The sequence below is a fragment of the Schistocerca nitens genome, chromosome 1 (genome assembly GCF_023898315.1).
Source record: "Schistocerca nitens isolate TAMUIC-IGC-003100 chromosome 1, iqSchNite1.1, whole genome shotgun sequence".
Lineage (NCBI taxonomy): Eukaryota > Metazoa > Arthropoda > Insecta > Orthoptera > Acrididae > Schistocerca > Schistocerca nitens.
This window is the reverse complement of record NC_064614.1, coordinates 920,565,290-920,591,432: the sequence shown is the minus strand read 5'-3', so window position 1 is coordinate 920,591,432 and position 26,143 is coordinate 920,565,290. Positions and strand designations below refer to the sequence as shown.

Below are 26,143 nucleotides of genomic sequence, written 5' to 3'. Positions count from 1 at the left end.
GTCGAGTGTCTTGAAATCTAGGCGCCGAAAGAGTATTCTACTAATAGTAGCGAAATGCATGCAGCCTTTCAGAAAATCAGTGCTTGGTTTAGGAACTGGAAATTGATACCTCCGAATAAACTACTGCTCGTAAATAGGGCGGAAGGGGACGTTATTGTTAATTATACAATTTGCATATAAAATACTTGAATCATGTGCAACACAAAAAATATCCAGGAGCACCCGTCGGAAGTTTTTTTTTTTTTTTTTTTTTTTTTTTTTTTTTTTTTTTTTTTTTTTTTTGGCGCAAAACTTCTATGGTCATTAGCGCCCGGTCCGTGACTTAGGAAACAGTAAAAAACCGAAATTTAAAACCAGCAGCAATGAGAACGAAAGTCATAAAATTGGAGAAACTAAAAGCAGAAGGAAGGCTTAAAAATCCACTACAGAAAGGGGTTGGTTGTCCCCAAAGAAAGCTTCAAATGACTGACGTCATTTCACTGGCACTAATAAACTTGAGAACGTGGTCGGCGGAGCACGTGTCATCTGCTAAAATCGACGATATATCAGGCGATAGCTGTAGACGGGAGCGTAACGGATTAAAATAGGGGCACTCAATTAAAAGGTGTCTCACCGTCCACAGCTGAGAGCAGTGGGGACAGAGTGGGGGAGGATCGCCGCTTAAAAGATGTCGATGGCTAAAAAGACAGTGCCCTATCCGGAGTCTAGTTAAAATTACCTCCTCCCGACGACGCAGTCGGGAGGAAGAGGTCCAAGCACAAGGAAGAGCTTTCAAGTCCCGCAATTTATTATGGGTAAGTGTCGACCAATGCGTGTGCCATAAATGGACAACACGTCGACATAGAACGCTCCGTAGATCGGCGAAGGGAAGCGATTGAATAGCTGGCCGAGGAAGTGAGACTGCAGCCTTGGCTGCAATATCGGCCGCCTCATTTCCACAGATACCAACGTGTCCCGGGAGCCAGAGGAACGCCACCGAGACGCCCCCCAGGTGGAGCAAGCGCAGACAGTCCTGAATCCGGTGGACCAGAGGGTGCACAGGATAAAGAGCGTGGAGACTGAGGAGAGAGCTGAGAGAATCTGAGCAGATAACGTACTGTATCCGCTGATGGCGGCGGATGTAGTGGACAGCCTGGAGAACAGCGTAAAGCTCCGCAGTATAAACCGAACACTGGTCGGGAAGCCGAAAGTGATTTGGGGTGTCGCCAACAACGTAGGCACTCCCTACACCTAACGATGTTTTCGAGCCGTCGGTGTAAATAAATGTGGCGTCCGTCATTTGTGCACATAGAGCAGCAAATGCCCGACGATAAACAAGTGAAGGGGTACCATCCTTGGGAAATCGACAAAGGTCACGGAGCAGGCAGATCCGGGGACGGAGCCAAGGCGGTGCTGTACCCCAAGTTGTCAAGAAGGTTTTAGGAAAGCGGAAGGAAAGAGAATGGAGTAGTTGACGGAAGCGGACTCCCGGTGGTAGTAGGGAGGAGGGGCGGCCTGCATACCCTACATCAAAGGAGGCGTCGAAAAAAAGGTCATGGGCTGGATTAGCAGGCATGGAAGACAGATGGCTAGCATAACGACTCAGAAGGACTGCTCGCCGATTGGACAACGGAGGTTCAGCAGTCTCAGCATAAAGGCTTTCCACAGGGCTGGTGTAAAAAGCTCCAGACACTAAACGTAATCCACGGTGGTGGATAGAGTCGAGACGCCGAAGAATAGACGGCCGAGCAGAGGAGTAGACTATGCTTCCATAGTCCAATTTCGAGCGCACTAAGGCGCGATAGGGGCGGAGAAGGACCACTCGGTCCGCTCCCCAGGAGGTACCATTCAGGACACGGAGGGTGTTAAGGGATCGCAGACAGCGAGCCGAAAGATAGGAAACGTGGGAGGACCAGCACAGTTTTCTGTCAAACATAAGATTGGTTCAAATGGCTCTGAGCACTATGGGACTCAACTTCTGAGGTCATTAGTCCCCTAGAACTTAGAACTAGTTAAACCTAAGTAACCTAAGGACATCACAAACATCCATGCCCGAGGCAGGATTCGAACCTGCGACCGTAGCGTCAAACATAAGACCCAAGAATTTAGCGACGTTGGAAAACGGAAGGTTGACAGGACCTAGATGTAAGGAGGGCGGAAGAAACTCCTTACGTCGCCAAAAATTAACACAAACGGTCTTACTGGGAGAAAAACGGAAGCCGGTTTCGATGCTCCAAGAGTGGAGGCGATCGAGACATCTTTGAAGACGTCGTTCAAGAAGGCTGGTCCGTGGAGAGCTGTAGTAGATCGCAAAATCGTCCACAAAGAGGGAGCCCGAGACATCAGGAAGGAGACAATCCATAATTGGATTGATGGCGATGGCAAACAGTACAACACTCAGCACGGAGCCCTGGGGTACCCCGTTTTCTTGGGAGAAAGTACGGGAGAGAGTAGTGTTCACCCGCACCCTAAATGTGCGCTCTGCCATAAATTCGCGAAGAAAAAGGGGCAGCCGACCTCGAAAGCCCCAAGAGAACAGTGTGCGGAGGATGCCTGTCCTCCAACAGGTATCGTATGCTCTCTCCAGATCAAAAAATATTGCTACTGTTTGGCGTTTCCGGAGAAAATTGTTCATGATATAAGTGGAGAGAGCAACAAGATGGTCAACTGCAGAACGATGCTTTCGGAATCCGCATTGGGCAGGTGTTAAAAGACTGCGGGATTCCAGCCACCACGCTAAACGGTAATTCACCATACGCTCCAAAACCTTACAGACACTACTCGTGAGAGAAATGGGGCGATAGCTAGAGGGGAGATGTTTGTCCTTTCCAGGTTTCGGAACAGGAACGACGATAGCTTCCCGCCATCGTCTGGGAAAAGTACTGTCGGTCCAAATTCGATTATAAAGGCGAAGGAGGTAACGCAGACTATGGGTTGATAAATGCAGCAACATTTGGATGTGGATACTATCCGGTCCTGGGGCGGAGGAGCGAGAAGAAGAGAGTGCATGTTGGAGTTCCCGCAAGGAGAAAACAGTATTGTAGCTTTCGCGATTTTGAGAGGAGAAAGCAAGAGGTCGCACTTCCGCTGCACGTTTCTTCTGGAGAGACGCTGGCGGGTAATGTGAAGAGCTCGAAATCTCAGCAAAGTCCTGACCCAACGAGTTAGAAATTGCGACGGGGTCCACTAATGTGTGATGCGCGACAGTGAGCCCAGAGACCGGGGAGAAACTAGGCGCGCCTGAGAAACGTCGAAGCCGACTCCAGACTTCCGAGGAGGGAGTGAAGGTGTTAAATGAGCTAATAAAGAATTTCCAGCTTGCCTTCTTGCTATCGCGGATGACACGACGGCATCGCGCTCGGAGCTGCTTATAACGGATACAGTTGGCCAAAGTAGGATGGTGGCGGAAAACGCGGAGAGCACGTCGCCGCTCACGTAGTGCATCACGGCATGCCTCGTTCCACCAAGGAACTGGGGGGCGCCGGGGCAATTCGGAGGAGCGTGGTATTGAATGTTCCGCAGCTGTAAGAATAACGTCGGTAATATGTGTGACCTCATCGTCGACGCTGGGAAAGTGACGGTCATCGAATGTCGCTAGAGACGAAAAAAGTGTCCAATCGGCTTGGGCAAACTTCCAGCGTCGCGGGCGCATGTAGGGCAGTTGAGGCTGCAGTCTAAGGACACATGGAAAGTGGTCACTCGAGTGTGTATCATCAAGGGCGAACCATTCGAAACGCCGAGCTAGCGGAACAGTACCGACCGCAAGGTCCAAATGAGATAAATTTGTCGTGGAGGCAGACAAAAATGTAGGGACCCCAGTGTTGAGGCAAACTAGATCTGCTTGGTGGAAGACGTCTAGCAATAGTGAGCCACGAGGACAAGGATGTGGAGGAGATCCCCAAAGCGGGTGGTGGGCATTGAAGTCCCCAACCAGCAAATAGGGGGGTGGAAGCTGACCAAGAAGATGAAGGAGATCAGCTAGTGCCATTGGTGTGGACGATGGAATGTATACAGTACAAAGAGAGAACGTGTATCCGGAAAGGGAAAGACGGACGGCGACAGCTTGGAAGGAAGTGTTTAAATGGATTGGGTGATAATGGAGAGTTTCATGGAGAAGAATCATGAGTCCTCCATGTGCTGGAGTGCCTTCAACAGAGGGGAGATCATATCGGACAGACTGAAAATGAGGGAGAACAAAGCGGTCATGGGGACGCAGCTTTGTTTCCTGAAGACAGAAGATGACCGGCGAGTAGGATTGTAAGAGGATTGGCTCGAATACCGCGGATATTCCAGTGGATAATGGACATAGGGTGAACAGAAAATGGAGGAATGTGACCAAGGTCGCTGTCAACTCAACGACTGCTCTGAGCTTGCGACCGACAGCATGGAATGGCGTTCAACCGAAGGCAGAAGATCCTGATCCATAGGTTGGTCGGGAGCAGCTCCTGCCACCAGCGACCGGCCGGTTGATCCGCCGCCAGCAGTGCGCCTCGGCGACACAGAAGACGGCCGAGGGCGATTTCCGCCAGGTGGTGCTGTAGATGGGACACGCCTTGGCGGAGAAGGAGAGGAACTGGGTTTCTTTGTAGCCTTCTTGGAAGTATGATGTTTAGAGGAAGGAGAAACCGATGGTTGGGAAGTTGCCATACGTAAAAACTCTTCACGAGTATGCTCTTTTTTCGAAGTCTTGGTATCTGACTTTTGGGCTCGAGATTTAGCAGAACTCGACGAAGGATGAGCCAGAGAGTGGGCAGGCGAAAGTGGTGAGGTTGAACGGGCGATCTTTGCGCTGGCCGATCTGACGACCGTGGTACTAAAGGTGAGGTCGCAAGTCTGCGTGGCCGCCTCCTTTGTTGGCCGAGGAGAAGCAAGGACAGTGCTGTATTTTCCTTTCTGAGGCACGGTGGGCTGTCGACTGGCGAATAATTTTCGAGCAGCAAAGGTCGACACCTGTTCCTTTACTCTAATTTCCTGGATGAGCTTTTCGTCCTTAAAAACGGGACAATCTCGAGAGGAAGCAGCGTGGTCACCCATACAGTTGATGCAGCGAGGGGATGGAGGTGGACAAGCACCCTCGTGGGCATCCCTGCCACACGTAACACATTTGGCCGGATTGGAACAGGACTGGCTGGTGTGATTAAACCGCTGACACCGATAGCAACGCGTAGGGTTTGGGACGTAAGGGCGAACGGAAATTATCTCATAGCCTGCTTTGATTTTCGATGGGAGTTGCACTTTGTCAAATGTCAAGAAGACAGTGCGGGTTGGAATGATGTTCGTGTCAACCCTTTTCATAACCCTATGAACAGCCGTTACGCCCTGGTCAGACAGGTAGTGCTGAATTTCTTCGTCAGACAGTCCATCGAGGGAGCATGTATAAACGACTCCATGCGAGGAATTTAAGGTACGGTGCGGTTCCACCCGGACGGGGAAAGTGTGTAGTAGTGAGGTACGCAGCAATTTTTGTGCCTGGAGGGCACTGACTGTTTCTAACAACAGGGTGCCATTCCGTAATCTGGAACAAGACTTTACAGGACCTGCAATTGCGTCGACACCTTTCTGAATAATGAAAGGGTTGACCGTCGAGAAGTCGTGACCTTCGTCAGACCGAGAAACAACAAGGAACTGTGGCAACGATGGAAGAACTGACTGTGGCTGAGACTCAGTGAACTTACGTTTGTGAGCAGACATAGTGGAAGGTGAAGAAACCATTGCGGAAGAATCCCCCATGATTACCGGCGTCTCCGATGGCGCGCTCCTCCCTTGTGGGGGCCCTCTCTGAGGGCACTCCCGCCTTAGGTGATTGTTCACACCTCAGGTCACACCTCCCGACAAACGGACGGAGGGACCAATCGGCACTTCCGGAAGGTATCAGCTCGGGTAATCACCCCTCCCTGGGCCTGGCCGTTACCAGGGGATACGTACGTGTCCTACCTGTCTACCCGGGGCGGGGAATTACGCGTTACCCCGTCACCGGCTACGCATGGAAGTGCGTGGGTCGGCCTTCAGACACGCACAGGGAGGAAGAAAGAGAAAGGGAAAGGAAAGAAGAGAGGTCTCAAACGCCGCAGCGGAGAAAAGGGTAGAGAGAAGAGGTAAGGAAAAGAGAAGGACAAAGGAAGGATGAAGACTTACAAGCGTCCGTCTCCGGACGTAGGCACAAACCATACCCCCAGAGGGGGAGAAAGGGAAGGGAAGGAAAGAGCCAGAGGTGAGGGGGGGGGGGGGCGAAGATGGGGGATGGGAAAGGATGCGGAAAGGGAAGGTATGCAGCCCGGAAAGGAAGGAAGGCCACATCAGCTCGGGGTCCCGTGCTCGCTACGCACGTATCCACAAAAGAGTTGTGGATCCCCTGGGGGGACCCGTCGGAGTGGTTTGATGTGAAACGACAACATAAAGCTAATTATATGAAAAGCAGATGCCAAGCATATACATCGGAAGAACCTTACGGAAATGTAATTCATCCACGAAAGAGGTAGCTGACAAAACCCCAGTTAGACCGATATCGAGTATTGTGCGTCAGCTGAGAAGCTAGCAGGTACGATTAATGGAGAAGATACAAAGAAGAGCAGCGCGTTGATTTAGTTTACGCGATATCGTCACGGAAATGCTACACTAACTTCAGTGGCAGGCGTTTTAACAGAAACATTGTGCCTGACAAAGTTTATTGTTAAAATTTCGAAAGCGTTTGCTCGAAGAGGAGTCGAGCAACAAATACTTACTTCCAAGTGTATCTCTAAAATATCATATTGGTTAAATGTTGGAAATTCAAGCTCATAGTAGAGGAACGACAGTGGTTCTTCCAGATTAGCATTCGTGAATGAAACAGAAAATAAGAGATCGCTGAAGAGCACTCCCCTTCACACCGTAAGAGGACTTGCGAAGTACAGATGTCGGAGGGCACAGTTAATGATTAATACGTGTTGTTCGTCATGCAGTTGACAAGTGAATACCAACCTTTCACTGGCAGCGAAAGGAGGATGTTAATTACAGAAAGAAAAGAATATGCGCAGACAGAACTGCACCTAAGCATTTTTGACGTAGCAGCAGAGTTAATTCAGCTGTTACTAATTTACTGTTAACGGTTTCCTGTGTAGTCTAGCCCGTAAGCGTGACCTAAGAAAGACACACGTCCGGATTACAATAACTCTCTGAAATACTACAGAAATATGCTTCAATAGTAATGAATTAAAGCTGTTGAAGGCTTTAAGCACAATATTACCCCCCTCACTAAATGAAAGCAACATTAAAGACCTAATAGGAAGCACAAAAATTGCATCCACAGCAGCTAAACTAAAACACGACGAACAAAATGTTATGCCCATAAGGTAAATATCATTACGAAAAATATTCACCAGAACAAAAGATACAGTGAGATGAATAATGGCCATAGGACATTATGCGACATAAACAGGAACTTTCAACCGAGAACGCCCTCGTTGTCAGAGCTGAAAAGGGCAGTACAGCTGTTGTCATATACGAACAGATTAACAAAAGTTGTGAATTCTTCAGAAAGAATAACATAAAAGAAATAGCATATGACCCTACTCCCAAATTCCGAGATGAAATTAGAAAGTTGCTTAAAAACTGCAACTTCTTTTTGACACCAACAGAAGCAAAGCACTGTGTAGTGATAAACCCATCAGCACCAAAATTGAGATCACAGCCTAAGATCCATAAACCAGAATGTCCAATACGTCCCCTGTGAACTCCATAAATAGTCCAAGCTATAAAATCACCAGAAAACGTAATGAGATTATCCGAAAGGCATATGTATTCGAAAATAACTTCTCCATCAAAAACAGTCATGAGCTCATCAGTAGCATAAAAGATATCCCCACCCCAGTCACGACTAGATTTCCATCTCTCAACATAGTCAACCTATATTCAAACATACCTGTCAGAGAAACAGTAAGTATAATAAGAAATAACTTACTCAAACATGGAACAGTGGGTAGAGCTGAAATTTGTGAAATAGAGATTCTGGAGCTTGTATTACCACTCAACTACTTCCTGTTCAACAAAAAAATGGTTCAGATGGCTCTGAGGGCTATGGGACGTAACATCTGAGGTCATCAGTCCCCTAGAACTTAGAACTTAAACCCAACTAACCTAAGGACATCACACACATCGATACCCAAGGAAAGATTCGAACCTGCGACCTCTAGTGGCTGTAGTCTTGCAGGCTTGCTAGGAGACGTATGTATTAATAATCTTGAAAACAACGTTTTTAGATCCCAAGACCAGCTAAAAGATAAGCAGCTTTACTACAGACGCTATGCTGGTGACACACTCAATCTGTTCAATGGAACAACAGAAGCAATAGAAAATCTAGCCAAAGAAATTAATAAATTACACAACAAAATTCAATTCATAGTAGAACATGAAACACCAGAAGGCATTAACTGTCTTGATTTAACAATCTCAAATAAAATCGAAAGCATAAATTTCAAATTTTCAGAAAGCCAACAACCACCAGTAGTACCATACACAAATCCTCTTGCCATCCAGACCAACATAAAAAAGCATTCTTCAGAACAATGGTTAATCATATGCTTAAAATCCCAATGGACGCAAGTGAAAGAGAAAAAGAAACCGAAATTATTGTATCAGTTGCCTCGAGCAATGGGTACAACCCTGCAGTAATAGATAAACTAATCCATACAGCAAAATTAAATCAACCAAACAGCTGAACAAACACCCACAAACAAGAAGACCACATTTATATGCCTGCCTTTACTAGGGAAGATTTCTCACCAAATTGCCAACCTCTTCAAGACATACAACATAAAAATAAGCTGCTACACCAACAACGAAATACAAAATAGAATGAATAGAATCAGACACAGCACCAAAACTACTATACAACAGTATCATAAGTCAGGTGTATACAAGCTCACACGCAACTCATGTCCAATTTTCTACATTGGACAAACTGGTAGAAGCTTCACAACGAGATTTAAAGAACACATAGATGCACTCCGTCTTAACAACCTGAATAAATCCAGCTTTGCACGATACTTGACCTTCTTTAAAACTGAAATATTTATCTACACAAATACAGCAACTGACTACTTAATGACCAAACTGAACTAATTTTTCCATCAGAACTTTGAAGATTTACTAGTTCAAAACAAGTAACCACTCAACCAACCCTACCCCATCTCCTACCCCCCGCCCCACCCCCCCAATCCCTCTCCTTACATCCTAACTACACTGGTTCAATGTAAATATGCTATCACTGAATAAAACCTTTACTATATTTCTAAATCGTAAAGCCCTCTACTGTTAAAATACATCAGTACTTTTATTCAAATTACCTCTAGCTGGAACAAACAGAATCTGCCTTCACCAGTACGCCAGCTCATGTTAATGTAAGAACAAAAATAAATCATCAGTTCACTTGAACTTTTGTTATTTTATTTTTAAATATAAAGAACACAGTCGTACAATCAGCTAAAGTCCATTAGAAAGACTATAACTTTTATACATATTACCTGAGCTAAAATAAACAAAATTTACTCTTACTAATATTCCTGATCATATAAACGTCAGGACAGAAATAAGCCAACAGTTCATTTGAAGGTTTGTTATTATTTAAAATTTAAACTTAAATATAAAGGTCATGGTCATACAAACGGCTCTATCTCATTGGAAATGCGATAACTCTGTATTAATGTCTCCTGGGCATTCATGTTAATGCCAGTCTTGTTTAAAATATATGCTATAAACTATTATACGAAGAGAAATAAGACATCAGATCACTTTAAGTTTGTTCTTGGAGCAATTCATTTATGTATTTTATTTTGCTCTCATGTTATCGCCAGTCTTATTAAAATATTTGCCCTTATACCGACTTTAATACGTGTAAAAAAACTAAATTTACGTCCATATCGACAAATAATAGTCATGGCGATACATTAAAACGTGTTCCATCTTCTTGTCACAGAGACAGCACCCAGCATTATGCTTAAAATAATGATGTAACCTCCAGAATCCATCTGAAGATGAATCTGAAAAGGTTCGAAAATCGGTTCATGGAATAAAACAAAATTTTTCAAAAAAGTGACTGGTTGCAGTTTTATGTAACTTAGTTACATCAATTAATAGTAACGGTTTCTAAAATATCCGTGATGGATAAGCTTAACTGCTCTGAACTATTTCATTAGTAGTACATCAAGTAGACCAGATCGAAGAACTATCTAGATAATAAAGCTCTTCAATCACGTTCCACATACTATTTGCAGCGCTAAAGGAATGTAGCACCACAGATAGGCTTAGAGGCCTTTATATAAAGCAAATCTACCAGCTGTAGAGGACGTGTAATTAAACATTATTGCATAATTTGCATATCATAATGTCCGTAGCTTAAACTTCGATGAAATCTGCAGCCATTCATAATAATATGCAATTTTCTTTGTTCTTAGCAGAAACTGTGCAAAAAAAAACAACACTTTCACACACTGTGGGCTGTACCCATCAGAAAATGCAAACTGGTGGTGACAATGGAATGAGGCGTCCGGCAAATAAAGGGGGAGGGTAGGCAGTAAGATGGAGAACAGGTCGATACTTGTTTGTGTCCATACGGTTCCTTGACGTGCACCAAGTACGGTGAAGTGTTTTAATGAAATATCCGAGAAAAACACTCGTCGCCATTCAGATTTTGGTATCATTCAGATCTTACGTTCGTGAGAAGGAAATTGAGAAGGTGGTTTTGAAAATTTTCTTCCATCTCTCAATGTCAATAGTGAGTCATCTATACAGGGTGTTTAAAAAAGAATGGCCCGGTTTCAAAACTCCATATTTATTGATAAAAACATACTACATACACGCGATAAATTGCAAAATACTCATTAAATCTTAAAGTTTTAACATGCTGTTAAAAATGTTCTGTGTCCTCCAGCATCAGGACGAACAACATCTAGACCATAGATAAATTTGTCAAACTTCACACAATGTATCTGCTTTTACAGAAGTTACGGCGGCCATTGTTCTGTTACTCACTTCTTCTATGTCAGATGAACACACTTTCGTTCACATATCTCCATAAAAAAAATGGTCTAAGGTCATGTCTGGCGATCTTGGAGGCCAAGAATTGAGGTCAGGGTCCCGGGATCCCGTGCGCCCCATCCAGTGTCGAGGCAGTGTGTCATTGAGAAACTGATGTTCGTTGCTGTGCCATTGTGGTGGAATTCCACCCTTTTGGAAAGTGAAGTCATCGGAGTCTTCTTGAAGTTGTGGAAAAAGCCAATTTTGCAGCATTTGAAGAAAGCTCAACGCTTGATAGGGCGCACGGGGTCCCGAGACACTGCACTGCATTCTTGGCCTCCAATATCGCCAGACATGACCCTAAGCGATTTTTTCTTGTGGGGATATGTGAAAGAAACTTTGTTCAACTCTCCGTTACCTCGTGACATAGAAGAAGCAACTTCTGTAAAAACAGATACATTGCGTCAAGTTTATGACGAATTTAGTTTCTAGATGCTGTAGCTGGTGAACCCAGAGAATTTGTAATAGCATAGCTAAAACTTTAAGACTTTGTATTTTGCAAATCATCGCAAGTTTGAAGTAGTTTATTATCAATAAATATGGAGTTTTGAAATCAGATCATTCTTTTCGAAACATCCTGTATTTTGGAACAGTAATAAGTCTTAATTGAGCAGGAGTTGTTACTATTTAATGTTATATGACAACAGCCAAACACTTAAAAAATATGTCAGTCAGAATCTTTGTGTAACGATACGTTAATAAAAAGTAGTTCATACTAAAGAATCATCTTGAATGTAAACTTATTAGCGTGCATGGTGCCCTTTTTCCACTTTATTAATCATCAAAATGCTTCCCTGAGAAAGAATTGTATCTTATGACTTCTGTTGTGATGTTTCGACAAGACAACCGTTACGGAACGTAAGTGAATTACTTGTGGTGGACATGTTAACATTTTGTTTTAAAACTTTCGTCAGTAACACTGTATTATGCGTACTGTTCACTTCTAGTCCGCCGGTGCTGGCAAGTGCTGGGACCCTTCGCCACAAGCGTTTCACTGCCTCCGCTTCACATGAAAATATTCCCTACTTACTGAGTACGCGATTAGACTTTGGGTATACAGCAATATGTAGTTAATTTTTTTGTACTGATTTTTTTTTCTATCGTTCTCGGTGTCATTCGAGAGCAATCGTTTTTGTGGGGCTGTAGCTGTTTCATATTAGCAGCCAACGAGGAAACACGTGCAGGCGCAGATATTAATACTTTCAGACAACTAGTACCACAGATCCTAAAAGAGTGAATTTACGTTAAAAGGCTATGGTGTCTTCAAACAGTCTACTCCATGCCTTGGACACTGTAAGGTGCACCATGTTATACATGCATTATATATTGTGATGTTTTGGGTCCGAGTGAATCTGAGGGGCGGATTGCTGGATTTACTGCAGCATAAACTGTAATTGCCATTAATTATACTGCCACCAAGTCTAATTTTCATTGCTGTTCTGATAAAGAGTCTCAAAGATTTTGATGTTATCTAGTCTACATAACCGTTTGCAACGCGAATTTCAACTAAAGCAGTTTTGCTGTACTCTAAAATACGGGTATTGTGTCTACGTTTGACGCGTCGCTCCTGTGCACAGTTTAAAGTTATGTGACGTAGGACCTGCCACATAACGGAACGTTTGTAAATGTATGCCTAATGTAAATCTAGATCGCCGGTCCTCCGCAATTTGCTCCCACAGCGCTTTTTATGCCCAAAACATCCACTACTTGAGGCGCCACAGCCTCAGTAAGAGAATGTCACACGTTCAAACCCATCTTTAACATATGAGAGATTTGAAAGCAGACAGTTCTTAGGTGAGGCCTAACTTGAACGAGAAATAGTATAAAAACGAATTGTATACCGTTACTTTCAAAATTAGGTACGTTAATAAGTATGCATTTGCTACAACCTCTTGATGCTACTCTTTGACCATAATTTCGTTGTCGCAGTGGTCTAATAATCTTCGTTGACGACATGTCAGTGTTTGTTTGCCACTGAAGAAAACAGGAAGATTAGTTAGTGACTGAAAGGTTTAGACGCCAACACTGATTCTGCTACAAACGTTGAATATTCTAATGCTACTTTCCGGAACAACGACAACGCGCAGACTAACACCAATCGAGAAGATGGGCTACGTTTAGGAATGCCTTTCAGAAATTATTGCATTGAATTGCTTTAGAGCCCGCATCTCGTGGTCGTGCGGTAGCGTTCTCGCTTCCCACGCCCGGGTTCCCGGGTTCGATTCCCGGCGGGGTCAGGGATTTTCTCTGCCTCGTGATGGCTGGGTGTTGTGTGCTGTCCTTAGGTTAGTTAGGTTTAAGTAGTTCTAAGTTCTAGGGGACTGATGACCATAGATGTTAAGTCCCATAGTGCTCAGAGCCTTTGAATTGCTTTAGCTTGCGGTGCACAACTTCCGGGTTTTGTACAGTATTTAATTTGTTATTATTAACTAGTCTCTCTGAATTAATACACTCTATTGCTGGCTGCGAATATGCTATCTTCTGTACTGCAGCGATGGTTTTCTACTAGCAATAAGCCTGTAAGATGCTGTCTAAATTTATGTAAAATATATAATTGGTTCGGAGTTATCCTTTTGGAATCTAGGTGTTGAAAGATATTTTCATCGCCATTATTTTACTGATATTTATTTTTAGCGCCTCATAGAGTTAGGGCACGTGACACGATTGATAGCACTGCCTCCGTTGGATGGAAACTGTAGGCTCTGTGGAGCGTTTACGTGACTTTCGGAGCAGTGGACTGCATGCTGGTACCGTGTTTTGCCGTCTTTCGGGAATATTTAATCTGCCTGCATTACACGTGTGCTTTGGCACATGGCTTCATTAAAATGGAGATGAACTATTCACGATATCCAATATGCGTAAAATACGCGCCTCATAAGAAAAATAATAATTATTCTCAGGATATTACTTTCTTATTTGACGTTGTCACATTTGTTGATAAGGGACCTGTTGTCTTAAAGCTATGGATTCAGAAAAACCGTTATTAAGCAGATCGCAAATATAATTTTATTCGATTACTAATTTCGGCTTATCTACAAGCCATCTTCAGATCTGTAGTATAGAAAGTTGTACAAAAGTTCGAATTTCTAATATGGAAGTTCCATCACACGATATATACTATAACAGAATACATTTATTACTGTGCAACTACCAATCGGCGGGACACTTGTCATAATTTGTGTGAACAGGACCTTTTGTTGAACAGTCCAGTGGAACAATGATGTGAATTATCCTAAAAACATATTTAAATCGTGACAGTAATATTATACTGCTAAGATACATTACTAGGAAATACGAGTTGAGACTACAACTGTTACGCAGAATAATAGTCGTCATATTTAATGCTTACTGACAATCAGTTTAGATATGTGAACAGTATAGTCATATTTGCAACATTACTTGAGAATAAAGTACTTATACTATCGTGTAGAAGTTGCTTATAGTTCATTTGAAGTGTAATTATACTTCGTTAAATTTACACAGGTAATATGTGTTTACTAGTGCTTTCAACACTTTCATGGTGCCTTGTTTATGGCACCCAACAAATTATATTTTACTCTTTCGTTTTGTGTAATTAATTATTCATGTTGTCATTATATTAATTGTTCCTTAGGTCTGCTAAGAGAAAAATTAGTTATTAGCGCCATCTGGTAGAACCTGACTTCCCGTAAGCCTTGACTAACACCATCAGTTAGTCTTCGGCCTGCCGCATTACGTGCACTTCCTTGTTTACCGAGGCTTGTGTCATGAGCGACACATGATGTTCATGTTGACATATGGAAGTTACATAGTACTGGTTTCTAATGTGGAACAGACATCTAGTTCTGCCGAGTCCGTAACAGTTACTGCTTCTAAGGCTACTGTAGAACATAATGTAGCAAATAGGATGGCCGTGTCCACGTACGTGAATTATGTGATCATGTCACTGTCCAAGACAAGTGACGAGTTTTATTCTCAGCTTATATTTCTGTGCAGTATAAGGTCATTGTCACGATTTAAATATGTTTTCAAGATAATTTACAGCATTGTTCCATAGTTTTGTAAAACAAACTAACCTCTTCACACAAGTTGTCACTTGACCCGCCATTTGGCAGTTTTACACGAATCAGTATAATTTGTTATAAAGCATGTGATGGAACTTGTATATAAACGATTTAAAACTCTATACCTCTTAGATGCAATTTTCTATATTTTAGATCTGAAGATAGCTTGTAGATCCGAAATTAGTAATAAAATATTTGAGATCTTGACTAGTAAAGATTTTTCTGAATCAACAAAGTTTTCATATTAGTTACTTCGCTCACTAACAACCACACAGTCACTTTCCAACCTAACATACTTCGGAGTATGTCACAGACCAGTGTGTCGCCACAGACTGCAACCCAAAAAATGTAAAAAATTTATAGAAACGTTCTCGAGTGTCATTACGTTGCATACGTATGACGTTATTCGCCATAACGTTACGCCACGGATCAAAGCAGAGGTATTGTATAGACAGATTCAATCGACACACTCTTCTGTCAACAATACGACACTATAGGAAACTACTACTCTGGAATCTGGACGCACAAGATGTCGAAGTGGCATCAGTTAGAAAAAGGCTCGCATCTGTCCGCGGGCCGCAGAAATCATCATCAATTAAAGTTAACTACATCCATTTGCAACCCCAAAGTCTAATCGGCTCACAGTACGACGTTTCGACAGAGAGACGTGTATCCGTACACATTTTAGGTTCCTGCCGGCTTGCCGTAACATTTCTATGATACATCTCACCATTCAGGATCCCGAGCTGGAGCGCACCGTTGGCCGGCAGGAACAACGGAGACAGGCAGCCTAAGCATATAACGTGGCGCACTTGGACACAGCACTTCACAGGTCACTGTCGGAACTAGAACTGGCGGCGGTATCGCTGCCGCCGCACGGAGGCCGGCGTGTCAACACGCTGATTCACAGGCGGGGCTGGTTTGCCGCGCTGTCACCTGCCCGCTGCCACCTGCCCCGTGGAGCGCACGCCGCACGCCGCGCGACTGCGGCCGCGCCGCGCCTCGCCGGCCTATGTACGACGACGCCCTACCCTCTTCCCTTCCCTGTTGCAGTGTTCTCCAAGGGCCAATGCGAGACGGGCCAGTACCGCTTCCTGGCCAAGAACGGCGGCTACGTGTGGGTCCTCACGCAGGCGACGCTCATCTACGGCAGCAAGAGCCAGAAGCCGCTCAGCGTGGTGTGCCTCAACTTCGTCATCAGGTACGTGACCGCGCGCACGCACGCACTCCGCAGCCGGCGAGCGCCGACCCTGACACGGATCGGCAGCGCCGCGCCTCTGCTCTGCCGCACGTTCACCTCGCGCCGGCCGGCGGGACTCATCCCGCACCTGGCCTCGCAGATCAAAGCGACCCTGGCTCACCTGGCACTCGCCAAGGCCCCGCTCTACTCGCGACGCCGGCTACAAAAGGACGCGGCTCCGTTTCACATCCAATCCCGACCTCGCCAACAGCTTAACCATTTTAGCAACGCAGCTGCGAGACTATCTAGGAGCACGACGTCGAACAAAAAATATCGATACTTTACTCATGAGTACCGTACTCATAATAGTACCGAAAGAAATGTATCGATATTTTGCTGCACCAGTGCTCATCTTTGCTTTAAAAAAAATATAAATAAAATAAAACATACTCTCTATTGACCCGAAGAGGGCTTTGCGACTCTCTCTTCAGCTTCCTCGGAACTGTATGAAATGCATTTGCAGTTGCGAATATGGACACCATCAGCTATATAATGGAATTACACAACTAGGCATTAAAATTGCTACACCAAGAAGAACTGCAGATGATAAACTGGTATTCATTGGACAAATATATTATACTAGAACTGACATGTGATTACATTTTCACGCAATTTGGGTGCATAGATCCTGAGAAATCAGTACCCAGAACAACCACCTCTGGTCGTAATTACGGCCTTGATACGCCTGGGCATTGAGTCAGAGCTTGGATGGCGTGTACAGGTACAGCTGCCCATGCAGTTTCAACACGATACCACAGGTCATCAAGAGTAGTGACTGGCGAATTGTGACGAGCCAGTTGCCCGGCCACCACTGAGCAGACGTTTTCAATTGGTGAGAGATTTGGAGAATGTACTGGCCAGGGCAGCAGTCGAACATTTTCTGTATCCAGAAAGGCTCGTACAGGACCTGCAACATGCGGTCGTGCATTATCCTGCTGAAATGTAGGGTTTCACAGGGGTCGAATGAAGGGTAGAGCCACAGGTCGCAACACATCTGAAATGTAACGTCCACTGTTCAAAGTGCCGTCAATGCGAACAAGAGGTGACCGAGACGTGTAAGCAATGGCACCCCATACCATCACGCCGGGTGATACACCAGTATGGCGATGACGAATACATGCTTCCAATGTGCGTTCACCGCGATGTTGTCAAACACGGGTGCTACCATCATGATGCTGTAAACAGAACGTGGATTCATCCGGAAAAATGAGGTTTTGCCATTCGTGCACCCAGGTTCGTCGTTGAGTACACCATTGCAGGGACTCCTGTCTGTGATGCAGCGTCGAGAGTAACCGCAGCCATGGTCTCCGAGCTGATAGTCCATGCTGCTGCAAACATCGTCGAACTGTTCGTGCAGATGGTTGTTGTCTTGCAAACGTCCCCATCTGTTGACTCAGGGATCGAGACGTGGCTGCACGATCCGTTACAGCTATGCGGATGAGGTGCCTGTCATCTCGACTGCTAGTGATACGAGGCCGTTGTGATCCAGCACGGCGTTCCGTATTACCCTCCTGAACCCACCGATTCCATATTCTGCTAACAGTCATTGGATCTCGACCAACGCGAGCAGCAATGTCGCGATACGATAAACCGCAATCGCGATAGGCTACAATCCGACCTTTATCAAAGTCGGAAACCTGATGGTGCGCATTTCTCCTCCTTACACGAGGCATCACAACAACGTTTCACCAGGCAACGCCGGTCAACTGCTGTTTATGTATATGAGAAATCGGTTGGAAACTTTCCTCACGTCAGCACGTTGTAGGTGTCGCCACCGGCGCCAACGTTGTGTGAATGTTCTGAAAAGCTAATCATTTGCATATCACAGTATTTTCTTTCTGTCGGTTAAATTTCGCGTCTGTAGCACGTCATCTTCGTGGTGCAGCAATTTTAATGGCCGGTAGCGTATAATGAAAATTCGTGTCGGACCAGCACTCGAACGCAGATTTCCCGCTTACCGCGAGCGGTCGCCTTACTATTAGGCTATCCGACAACGCTTCACGGCCAGACCCATACTTCCATATGTCGTCAATCACGTGTCTACAACCTACAGTCGAACATCCATTATGTATATTCCCATACAGGGGAGACATTTCAATTGAAAGTCTCTTGTCCGGTGGCGGTGGATAAAAAAAGATATTGCAGTGCGTATGGTGCTCAGAAGTACGATGCAATGTCCCTTCGCATAGCCTAATGTTGAGGCGACCATTCGCGATAAGCGGGAAACCCGGGTTCGAGTCCCAGTCCATTTTCACTGTCGTCATTCCATTATACAGCCGATGGTTGTCGATATTCGCAACTGGGAATACATTTCCTGTGTTTCATAATGACTGTAGCCGCCGTAGTGCCTGTTTATTAGGACACGCCGAAGGAACATGGCATCGTATTTCTGAACAACACAGGGAATGCAATACGGTAGTCCTCCGAACGTCTGTCGCGAAAACTGCACCGCGTCTGAAAGAACGGCATCGAGAAACTTCAAGTACGTTCTACAACGTACTGCTGGCTTTGCAGATACAGGGTGTCTTAGGAGGAATAGGCAGTCGTCAGGAATAGGACAGGAAACTCATTTGAAGCTAATTATGTCATATGGACATAATGCACTATTCCGTATGGTTTCCGAGATGGAACACATTTAATGTATCCTTGTTTTTTGGACAACTGGGTCGCATATCTTTCCCACCCAACCTCTTTGACGTTTTATTTAAGCCAAACCTACCTCGTTTGTTTCAACCTCTTCCCTCGGGATCTTTATACGCCATTAAACTAACCAGTGAACGAACAGTTGCCCATGGCGTGTTACGAGTGAAATTGTTGGAGATTGAGAATGTATCAGAGAGAAGCATCGGTTAACTGTTTGTACACGCGCCGGCTAAAAAATCACACATGTACACAGATGAAGAATATCCCGATGTGGTATGTGTTTCCGCTTCTGCGATGGTAGTACTCGTGTTACTGTCGGCGAATACCTCGGCGTTTCCCTACAGGTCGAATTCCTGATTGTAGAGTGTTTACCAGAGTTTTTAGCATATAGCTTGCTACAGGCATAGTCTTCCTAGTTCCCGTTTTTCTTCCGTACGAGTAGTTCAACAGCCTGTGGATGAACAGCAACACTTTATACAGAAAATAAATAAGAATGTACATTAAATGTGTTGTATCTGGGAAACCGTTCGGAATACTGAGTTTTTTGCTTCAAATAATCGTTCCAGTCATATCCCTGAATAATCGCCTGCAGGGACACTCTATATACGCACCTGGAGTTTAGAAAACAAAGGCTAGTATCGCCCTCACTCTACAGTGGCGCACCACCTTCAGGACTACCATGTTGCGACAGTAAGAAAAAAAAAATAAATAAACGGAAAAAGTACTACTTAGGTAGCAGCAATAGGTTCCAAAAATCTGCTACAAGTAACTATAACCATACGTATGGAACAGACGTAAAACAACGCAAGACGATGGAAGTTTCATCTTAAAATGGAAGTTGAGAGTTTCCAGTACGAAAACTCTCGTCGTCGTCTCTCCATCGGTTTCAGTTTTTCAATCACTGTTTTTTAACTGTATCTGCTATGGATACAGTCGATTTTCATAAGTTTTGAATAGAATAATACAAGAGGTAAATAAGGCAATGTTTTCATATGCTGTTTCGTGTTTGAAGTATTTCACGAAGACTTCAAAATTTTGAAGCATGTTTTGCATTTCACTTCGTTATTATCGTGTATATCAAAATACTGCCAAATTTCACTTGCGGTAGGCGCCATTGAGTCTGCTTATTCAGTAATTCTTGCACCTAAACTGTTTTAAACAGCAATACGAAAACAAAGTAATAAGTCAAATAGTGAAAATAATTTGATTCCAAGTGAACCAGTTGTGAACAAAACGTTGCCTGGATTGGCAAATCTTTTTAAATGTTTTCGTACTATGACTCTTCGCTCGCAGTGACATTGCTCGTTCAGTTGTAAATAAGTCACGTGGTGAAAATTATGAGTGCATAATAAGAAAGAAAGAAATAATTACTACGATCATTCCGTACGATACCTCTTACTAAGCACTGATGAGAATAAAAGTATCAGCTTAAAAGTATCGAATGAAAGAGTATTGATATAGAGTTGGAAGTACTAGCTATCAAAAATCATAGATACTTTTCCGTGTACCTATCCCCGGCTCCACTTGTAGTAATGAAAGAATTATGACAACATCTTCACTTTATACTTCCTACTTCTCCGCCACCTGCTGGATATTATCCAATCTCCGCCTTCCCCTACAGCTTTCGCCCTCTGTCAATCACTAGTACCCTGGAATTCATTTCCTCACGTCATAGCAAATGTCCCATCAGATTTTCCCTTCTTCTAGCAAATGTTGAAAGACCACATCATTTATCGTCTTCTCAATATACTTAGTCATCAGTATCCCACTTCTTAAGCTCCTCGATTCTCTTTTTTTTCCAGTTTCCCACGCTGCATGATTGGCTTCCATGCAGTGCTATGCGCCAGATGCACATTCTCAGAAATTTCTACCTCAAATTAAGACCTATCTTTGACACTTGTAGACTTCTTTTGGCGAGGAAAGCCCTCTCAATAATAGTCTGCTTCTTATACTCTCTTTGCTTCGCCCGTCGTGCATTATTTTGCTTCCAAGGTAGCAGAATTCGCTCACTTCGTCTGATACACGATTTCAAATTTTGGTCTTAAGTTTGTCGCTAATAGCATTTATGCTACTCGCTTTCGTGTTTCTTTCTTTTACTCTCATTTCGTGTTCTGTGTGTTCAGCAGATCCTTTTAGACTTCCTCGCTTTCACTGGGGTAGCAATGCCATCAGCCAAACTTCTCAGTCATATTATTTGACGATGCATTTTAATTTGAACAGTATAGGGGAAAGATTATATATTTGCCTTATGCTCTTTCTAATCCGAACGCTTCACTTTTGGGTTTCCATTCTTATTGCTCCTTCTCGGTACTATCACATATCTTATGTTGCACGTCTTTCCCTATAACTTCACTTATCTCTCTGAGAATTTCGAACATCTTGCACCATTTTACATTGCCAAACAGTTTTTCTACGTCTACAAATCGTATGAAAATGTCTCGATTTTTCTTAAGTCTTCCCTCCATTGTCAAGAGCAACTTCAAAATTGCCCCTCCTTTGCCTGTACCTATCCTCGAGCAAAACATGTAACCGGTCCTCAGTTTTTTCCGTTGTTCTGCTCATTACGCTTGTCAGCAACTTGGGTGCATGAGCTGTTAAGGTGATTGTGCGATAATCCTCTCATTTATTCATTTATCTGCGTTTGTTATCTCCGGTATTGTGTGAATGATATTCTTAAAGTCCGTTGGTATGTCTTCAATGACACAAATTCTGCACCTACACGCCACGAAAACAAAATTAGAAATGTGAATTCGTATCACACGATTGCCTGGGAGTCCCTCGATAGGAATTGGAGCCGTCTGTTTGCAAGTTCTTTCAGTCGGACACCACTTTCAAGGAGTGTCGTGCCCCTAATCTGTCCCAGTTATCTTTCCGGGAGGGGCGGGGGGGGGGGGGTCCATATCTTCACATAATTGTTACTTGAAGGCTAGCGTAAAAGCAGACTGACCGCGCCATGTCACAGATTGCGCGGCCCCTCCCGCCGGAGGTTCGAGTCCTCCCTCCAAAAAATGGCTCTGAGCACTATGGGACTTAACAGCTGAGGTCATCAGTCCCCTAGAACTTAGAACTACTTAAACCTAACTAACCTAAGGACGTCACACACATCCATGCCCGAGGGAGGATTCGAACCTGTGACCGTAGCGGTCGCGCGGTTCCAGACTGAAGCACCTAGAACCGCTCGGCCACAGTCCTCCCTCGGGCGTGTGTGTGTGGGCGTGTGTGTGTGTGTGTGTGTGTGTGTGTGTGTGTGTGTGTGTGTGTGTGTGTGTTGTTGTTGTTGTTGTTGTTGTTGTTGTTAGCATAAGTTAGGTTCAGTAATGTGGAAGTCTATCGACCGATGACTTCAGCAGCTTGGTCCGTTAGGAATTCACACACATTTGAAAGACAGACTGATGAATTTAGGTGCCTGAGTAGGACACTTGTTCCTGGAGCTATACCATTAGCGCACTAAGCCCGACATATGAAATATTTAAGACTGGTTGAGATGGCGTAGTGATAAGGATACTGGACTCACATTCGGAAGGAAGGCAGTTCAAACACCTGGTCTTACATCCAGATACAAGTATTCCGCAGTTTCCTCTAATCACTTCAGGTGAATGCCGCAGTGGTTCCTTTGAAAAGAACACGCCCATTTCCTTCTCCAAACTTCTCCGATCATAGCTTGTGGTGCCGGCAATAACCCTAATGTCAATGCGACTTTAAGTCAGTCCATAAAGACTGGATTAAGAAGAAAATGGAGAAATATTAGGAAAGTGATTTTAATACTTCAAGGTGTTTTACACAATCTCCTCGGGCTTGAGTATAACGGACAGAATTTTCATACAACCACGTGAAACTGTCAGAAAAAGTACTTCTTTGGGCTGTTTTGCATTTTGCGCGTCACATTGTCTTGAATTACGGGTGTGTCGTGAAAGCATTGACCCTACAAGTGAATTTCTGAAATTTAACGTTTTGTAGTAGTTTCGTATTGCTGACACCAAATCTCATCGTCCGTCGCATTTTTTTCGGGAAAAAGTTGTCCACGTTTTTTTATTTCAATCAAGTGACGACAGACGTCCACGCGTCTATTTGTTCGGGAGTCGGGGTGTGTGCGACAAACTTTGCACACAGTTTTCTCTTCTTCAAAACAATACGGAGAATGCCTTCAACTCTTGATTTAGAGATGTTGCGCCATTGCGATTTGCGAGACAATTACGTTGACACACTACGGTCACATGTCCATTACTTAAAAGCTGCACATTTACAGCTGACTGGTCGAATGCACTTGTGTTTTTTACAGTTGTTAGTTTTGCGTCGACCTCGCCTATACATCAAGAATAAATTCAGTGTCGGAACTTCTTGGGCAGACAGTGTACAGCAGTCAGAGTGAATGTTGCTTATTTCTTTATTGTCTATAATAGGAAACAAAACTGGTTTTGTATTGTCAGATACAGTCACAAGAAGACGAAAATCACCACTTGACAAACACAAGCAAAATAAATAAATAAATAAACCTTACGAAGAATACCACTGCAGACACTACAGTTTCTTCGGATTGTCATCTTGCATAATACATTCTTTGTGGACTAGTTTGCCCTCCTCGTAACTGGAGACACTTTTGAATGCGGTTAGGCATATTCTTTACCATATAGTCCAGGAAAACCTGTTGGTTATTGCTCCATTCCTCCACAGCGACCTCTGTGTTCTCTCTTGTGGGAAGGCCGATTGCTAAGTGCTCGTTATTCCGTGTCCCATTCATTTTCAATGCAGCTGAGATTTGTAGAATGTGGAGGTCATTCCATTGTTTGTATACTGATTATGAAGGTGTTCACAAGATTGTGACGATGGGGGCTTGCATTGTCGTCCATCAGCGTAAATCACGCTCCAGTATGTTTACCAAACGGGGTCACAGTGCGTGCAAGGATTTCGTCCCGACAATTCACATCAGTCATCTTCTCGTGTATTGGCACAACACGTGTCCTGCTGCCATATGTGGTTGCACACTGAAACATGACTGAACCGCCTTCATAAAGGTGGCGGTCTACGAGAGAATTCGGTGTAAACTTTTTCTTCGGTGCCTCCACATACGATTATCAATATTGTCAGGGCCTCATCAGAAAAGAGCGTTGTGTCCAACTGCCGTGTAGCCCGCAAAGAATCATTTCGTGCCCCTGCGACGCAAGCCGCTCTGCGAGCTCGATATAGAGGAGGAGCCTTAAGGTCTTCTGACATGTAATCCTTACTTTTGGAGCCCATTTCGTATCATTTGTGTTGGCACATGCACTCCTGTAGCTGTTTGGAACTATCGCTGTAGACGTGCCGTATCGTGTTGGTGGTGTCTATTTGCTGTTATATGCCTCTCTCCGATGTTATTCAATCTGTATATTGAGTAAGCAGTAAAGGAAACAAAAGAAAAATTCGGAGTAGGTATTAAAGTCCATGGAGAAGAAATAAAAACTTTGAGGTTCGCCGATGACATTGTAATTCTGTCAGAGACAGCAAAGGACTTGGAAGAGCAGTTGAACGGAAATGGGCAGTGTCTTGAAAGGCGGATATAAGATGAACATCAACAAAAGCTAAACGAGGATAATTGAATGTACACGAATTAAGTCGGGTGATGCTGAGGGAATTAGATTAGGAAATGAGACACTTAAAGTAGTAAAGGAGTTTTGCTATTTGGGGAGCAAAATAACTGATGATGGTCGAAGTAGAGAGGATATAAAATGTAGACTGGCAATGGCAAGGAAAGCGTTTCTGAAGAAGAAAAATTTGTTAACATCGAGTATAGATTTAAGTGTCAGGAAGTCGTTTCTGAAAGTATTTGTATGGAGTGTAGCCATGTATGGAAGTGAAACATGGACGGTAAATAGATTGGACAAGAAGAGAATAGAAGCTTTCGAAATGTGGTGCTACAGAAGAATGCTGAAGATTAGATGGGTAGATCACATAACTAATGAGGAGGTAATGAATAGAATTGGGGAGAAGAGGAGTTTGTGCCACAACTTGACTAGAAGAAGGGATCGGTTGGTAGGACATGTTCTGAGGCATCAAGGGATTACCAATTTAGTATTGGAGGGCAGCGTGGAGAGTAAAAATCGTAAAGGGAGACCAAGAGATGAATACACTAAGCAGATTCAGAAGGATGTAGGTTGCAGTAGGTACTGGGAGATGAAGCTTGCGCAGGATAGAGTAGCATGGAGAGCTGCATCAAACCAGTCTCAAGACTGAAGACTACAACAACAACATTCCGGTATCAGTCCTGCACACCTGTTTTTTTTTTTTTTTTTTCGCGGCCACTAGTGTGACTGATCCTGTCGCTAGAAACTTGTTCTAGATTCTAGAGAGATTACTCTGACTCACAGCGACGTCACTGCAACGTACACCTGTGTCATTCGCTACCTCAGTGACTATACAGAGCCTCTGATCGTACGTTATTGTTGTCCAAACCATCCTGAAGCAACACAACTCTCTTGATGATACACAGCATAAGTACTGCAATGGTTACAGGTGACACTGTTGCCACAGATTGCACATAATGCCCCCTCACAGTGGAAATATGGACTGTTTCCGCTATAATTACATTTAAAACAAACCTGTGCTGACATTGTAAAATTTTTCTGGATCACATTGTTCAGTTTTACAGTTTCAGCAGCATGCAACTTTTGTTTTGACCACTGTATATCGTGCACTCTGACGGTGCAGTCTCATTTCTGAGGGCAGTACCCTGTATTGCGCGGTTGCAGTAAAACCCCGAGTGCACCCAAACTGCGACGCAGCCGATGAGGAGGGCGAGCGTGCGACACTGGAGCTGGTGGTAACGCGAACCGCGACAGGGAGGCTGCCGTGGTCTCGGCTATGGCGGCCTGTCTATCGCAGACGGCGACAGCGACAGCAGCGCGGCGCTGCAGCCGGTTTTCCCAGGGGCACTCAACGTATCTGCGTTACAGCGCCCCGCCGCTAATAGCCACCAAAATGCTCTCTCAAGCCGCAGCCATTTTGTCGCATTTCCCGCACCTTTTGTCCCTCGCATTTGTGACAAGGTTCCACGCCCTTAGTTGCTGCCCGCAGTAGTAGTGCCTTCTGTGCGTTTGCAACAGTAGCTTCAGAGCCGTACTGAGGTGATCCTGCGCCCTTGACGGAATTCTGAAGCTACCTCCAACCGTAAAACAACCTTCCTGCAGTTTTTTCTGTGAAAATTGAGTAACTTTTT

The 26,143-nt window shown here is 44.2% G+C and overlaps 1 protein-coding gene across 3 annotated transcripts in view; it reads left to right on the top strand.

The window, feature by feature from the left end:
* Positions 1-26,143, top strand: part of LOC126192404 (protein similar) — a 734,705-nt gene that overhangs the window by 550,503 nt on the left and 158,059 nt on the right. For all 3 annotated transcript variants that reach the window (XM_049932602.1, XM_049932600.1, XM_049932601.1), the window contains exon 7: positions 16,125-16,272. In XM_049932602.1, coding sequence (XP_049788559.1) covers positions 16,125-16,272 — 148 coding nt within the window. The remainder of the gene's footprint in view (positions 1-16,124; positions 16,273-26,143) is intronic.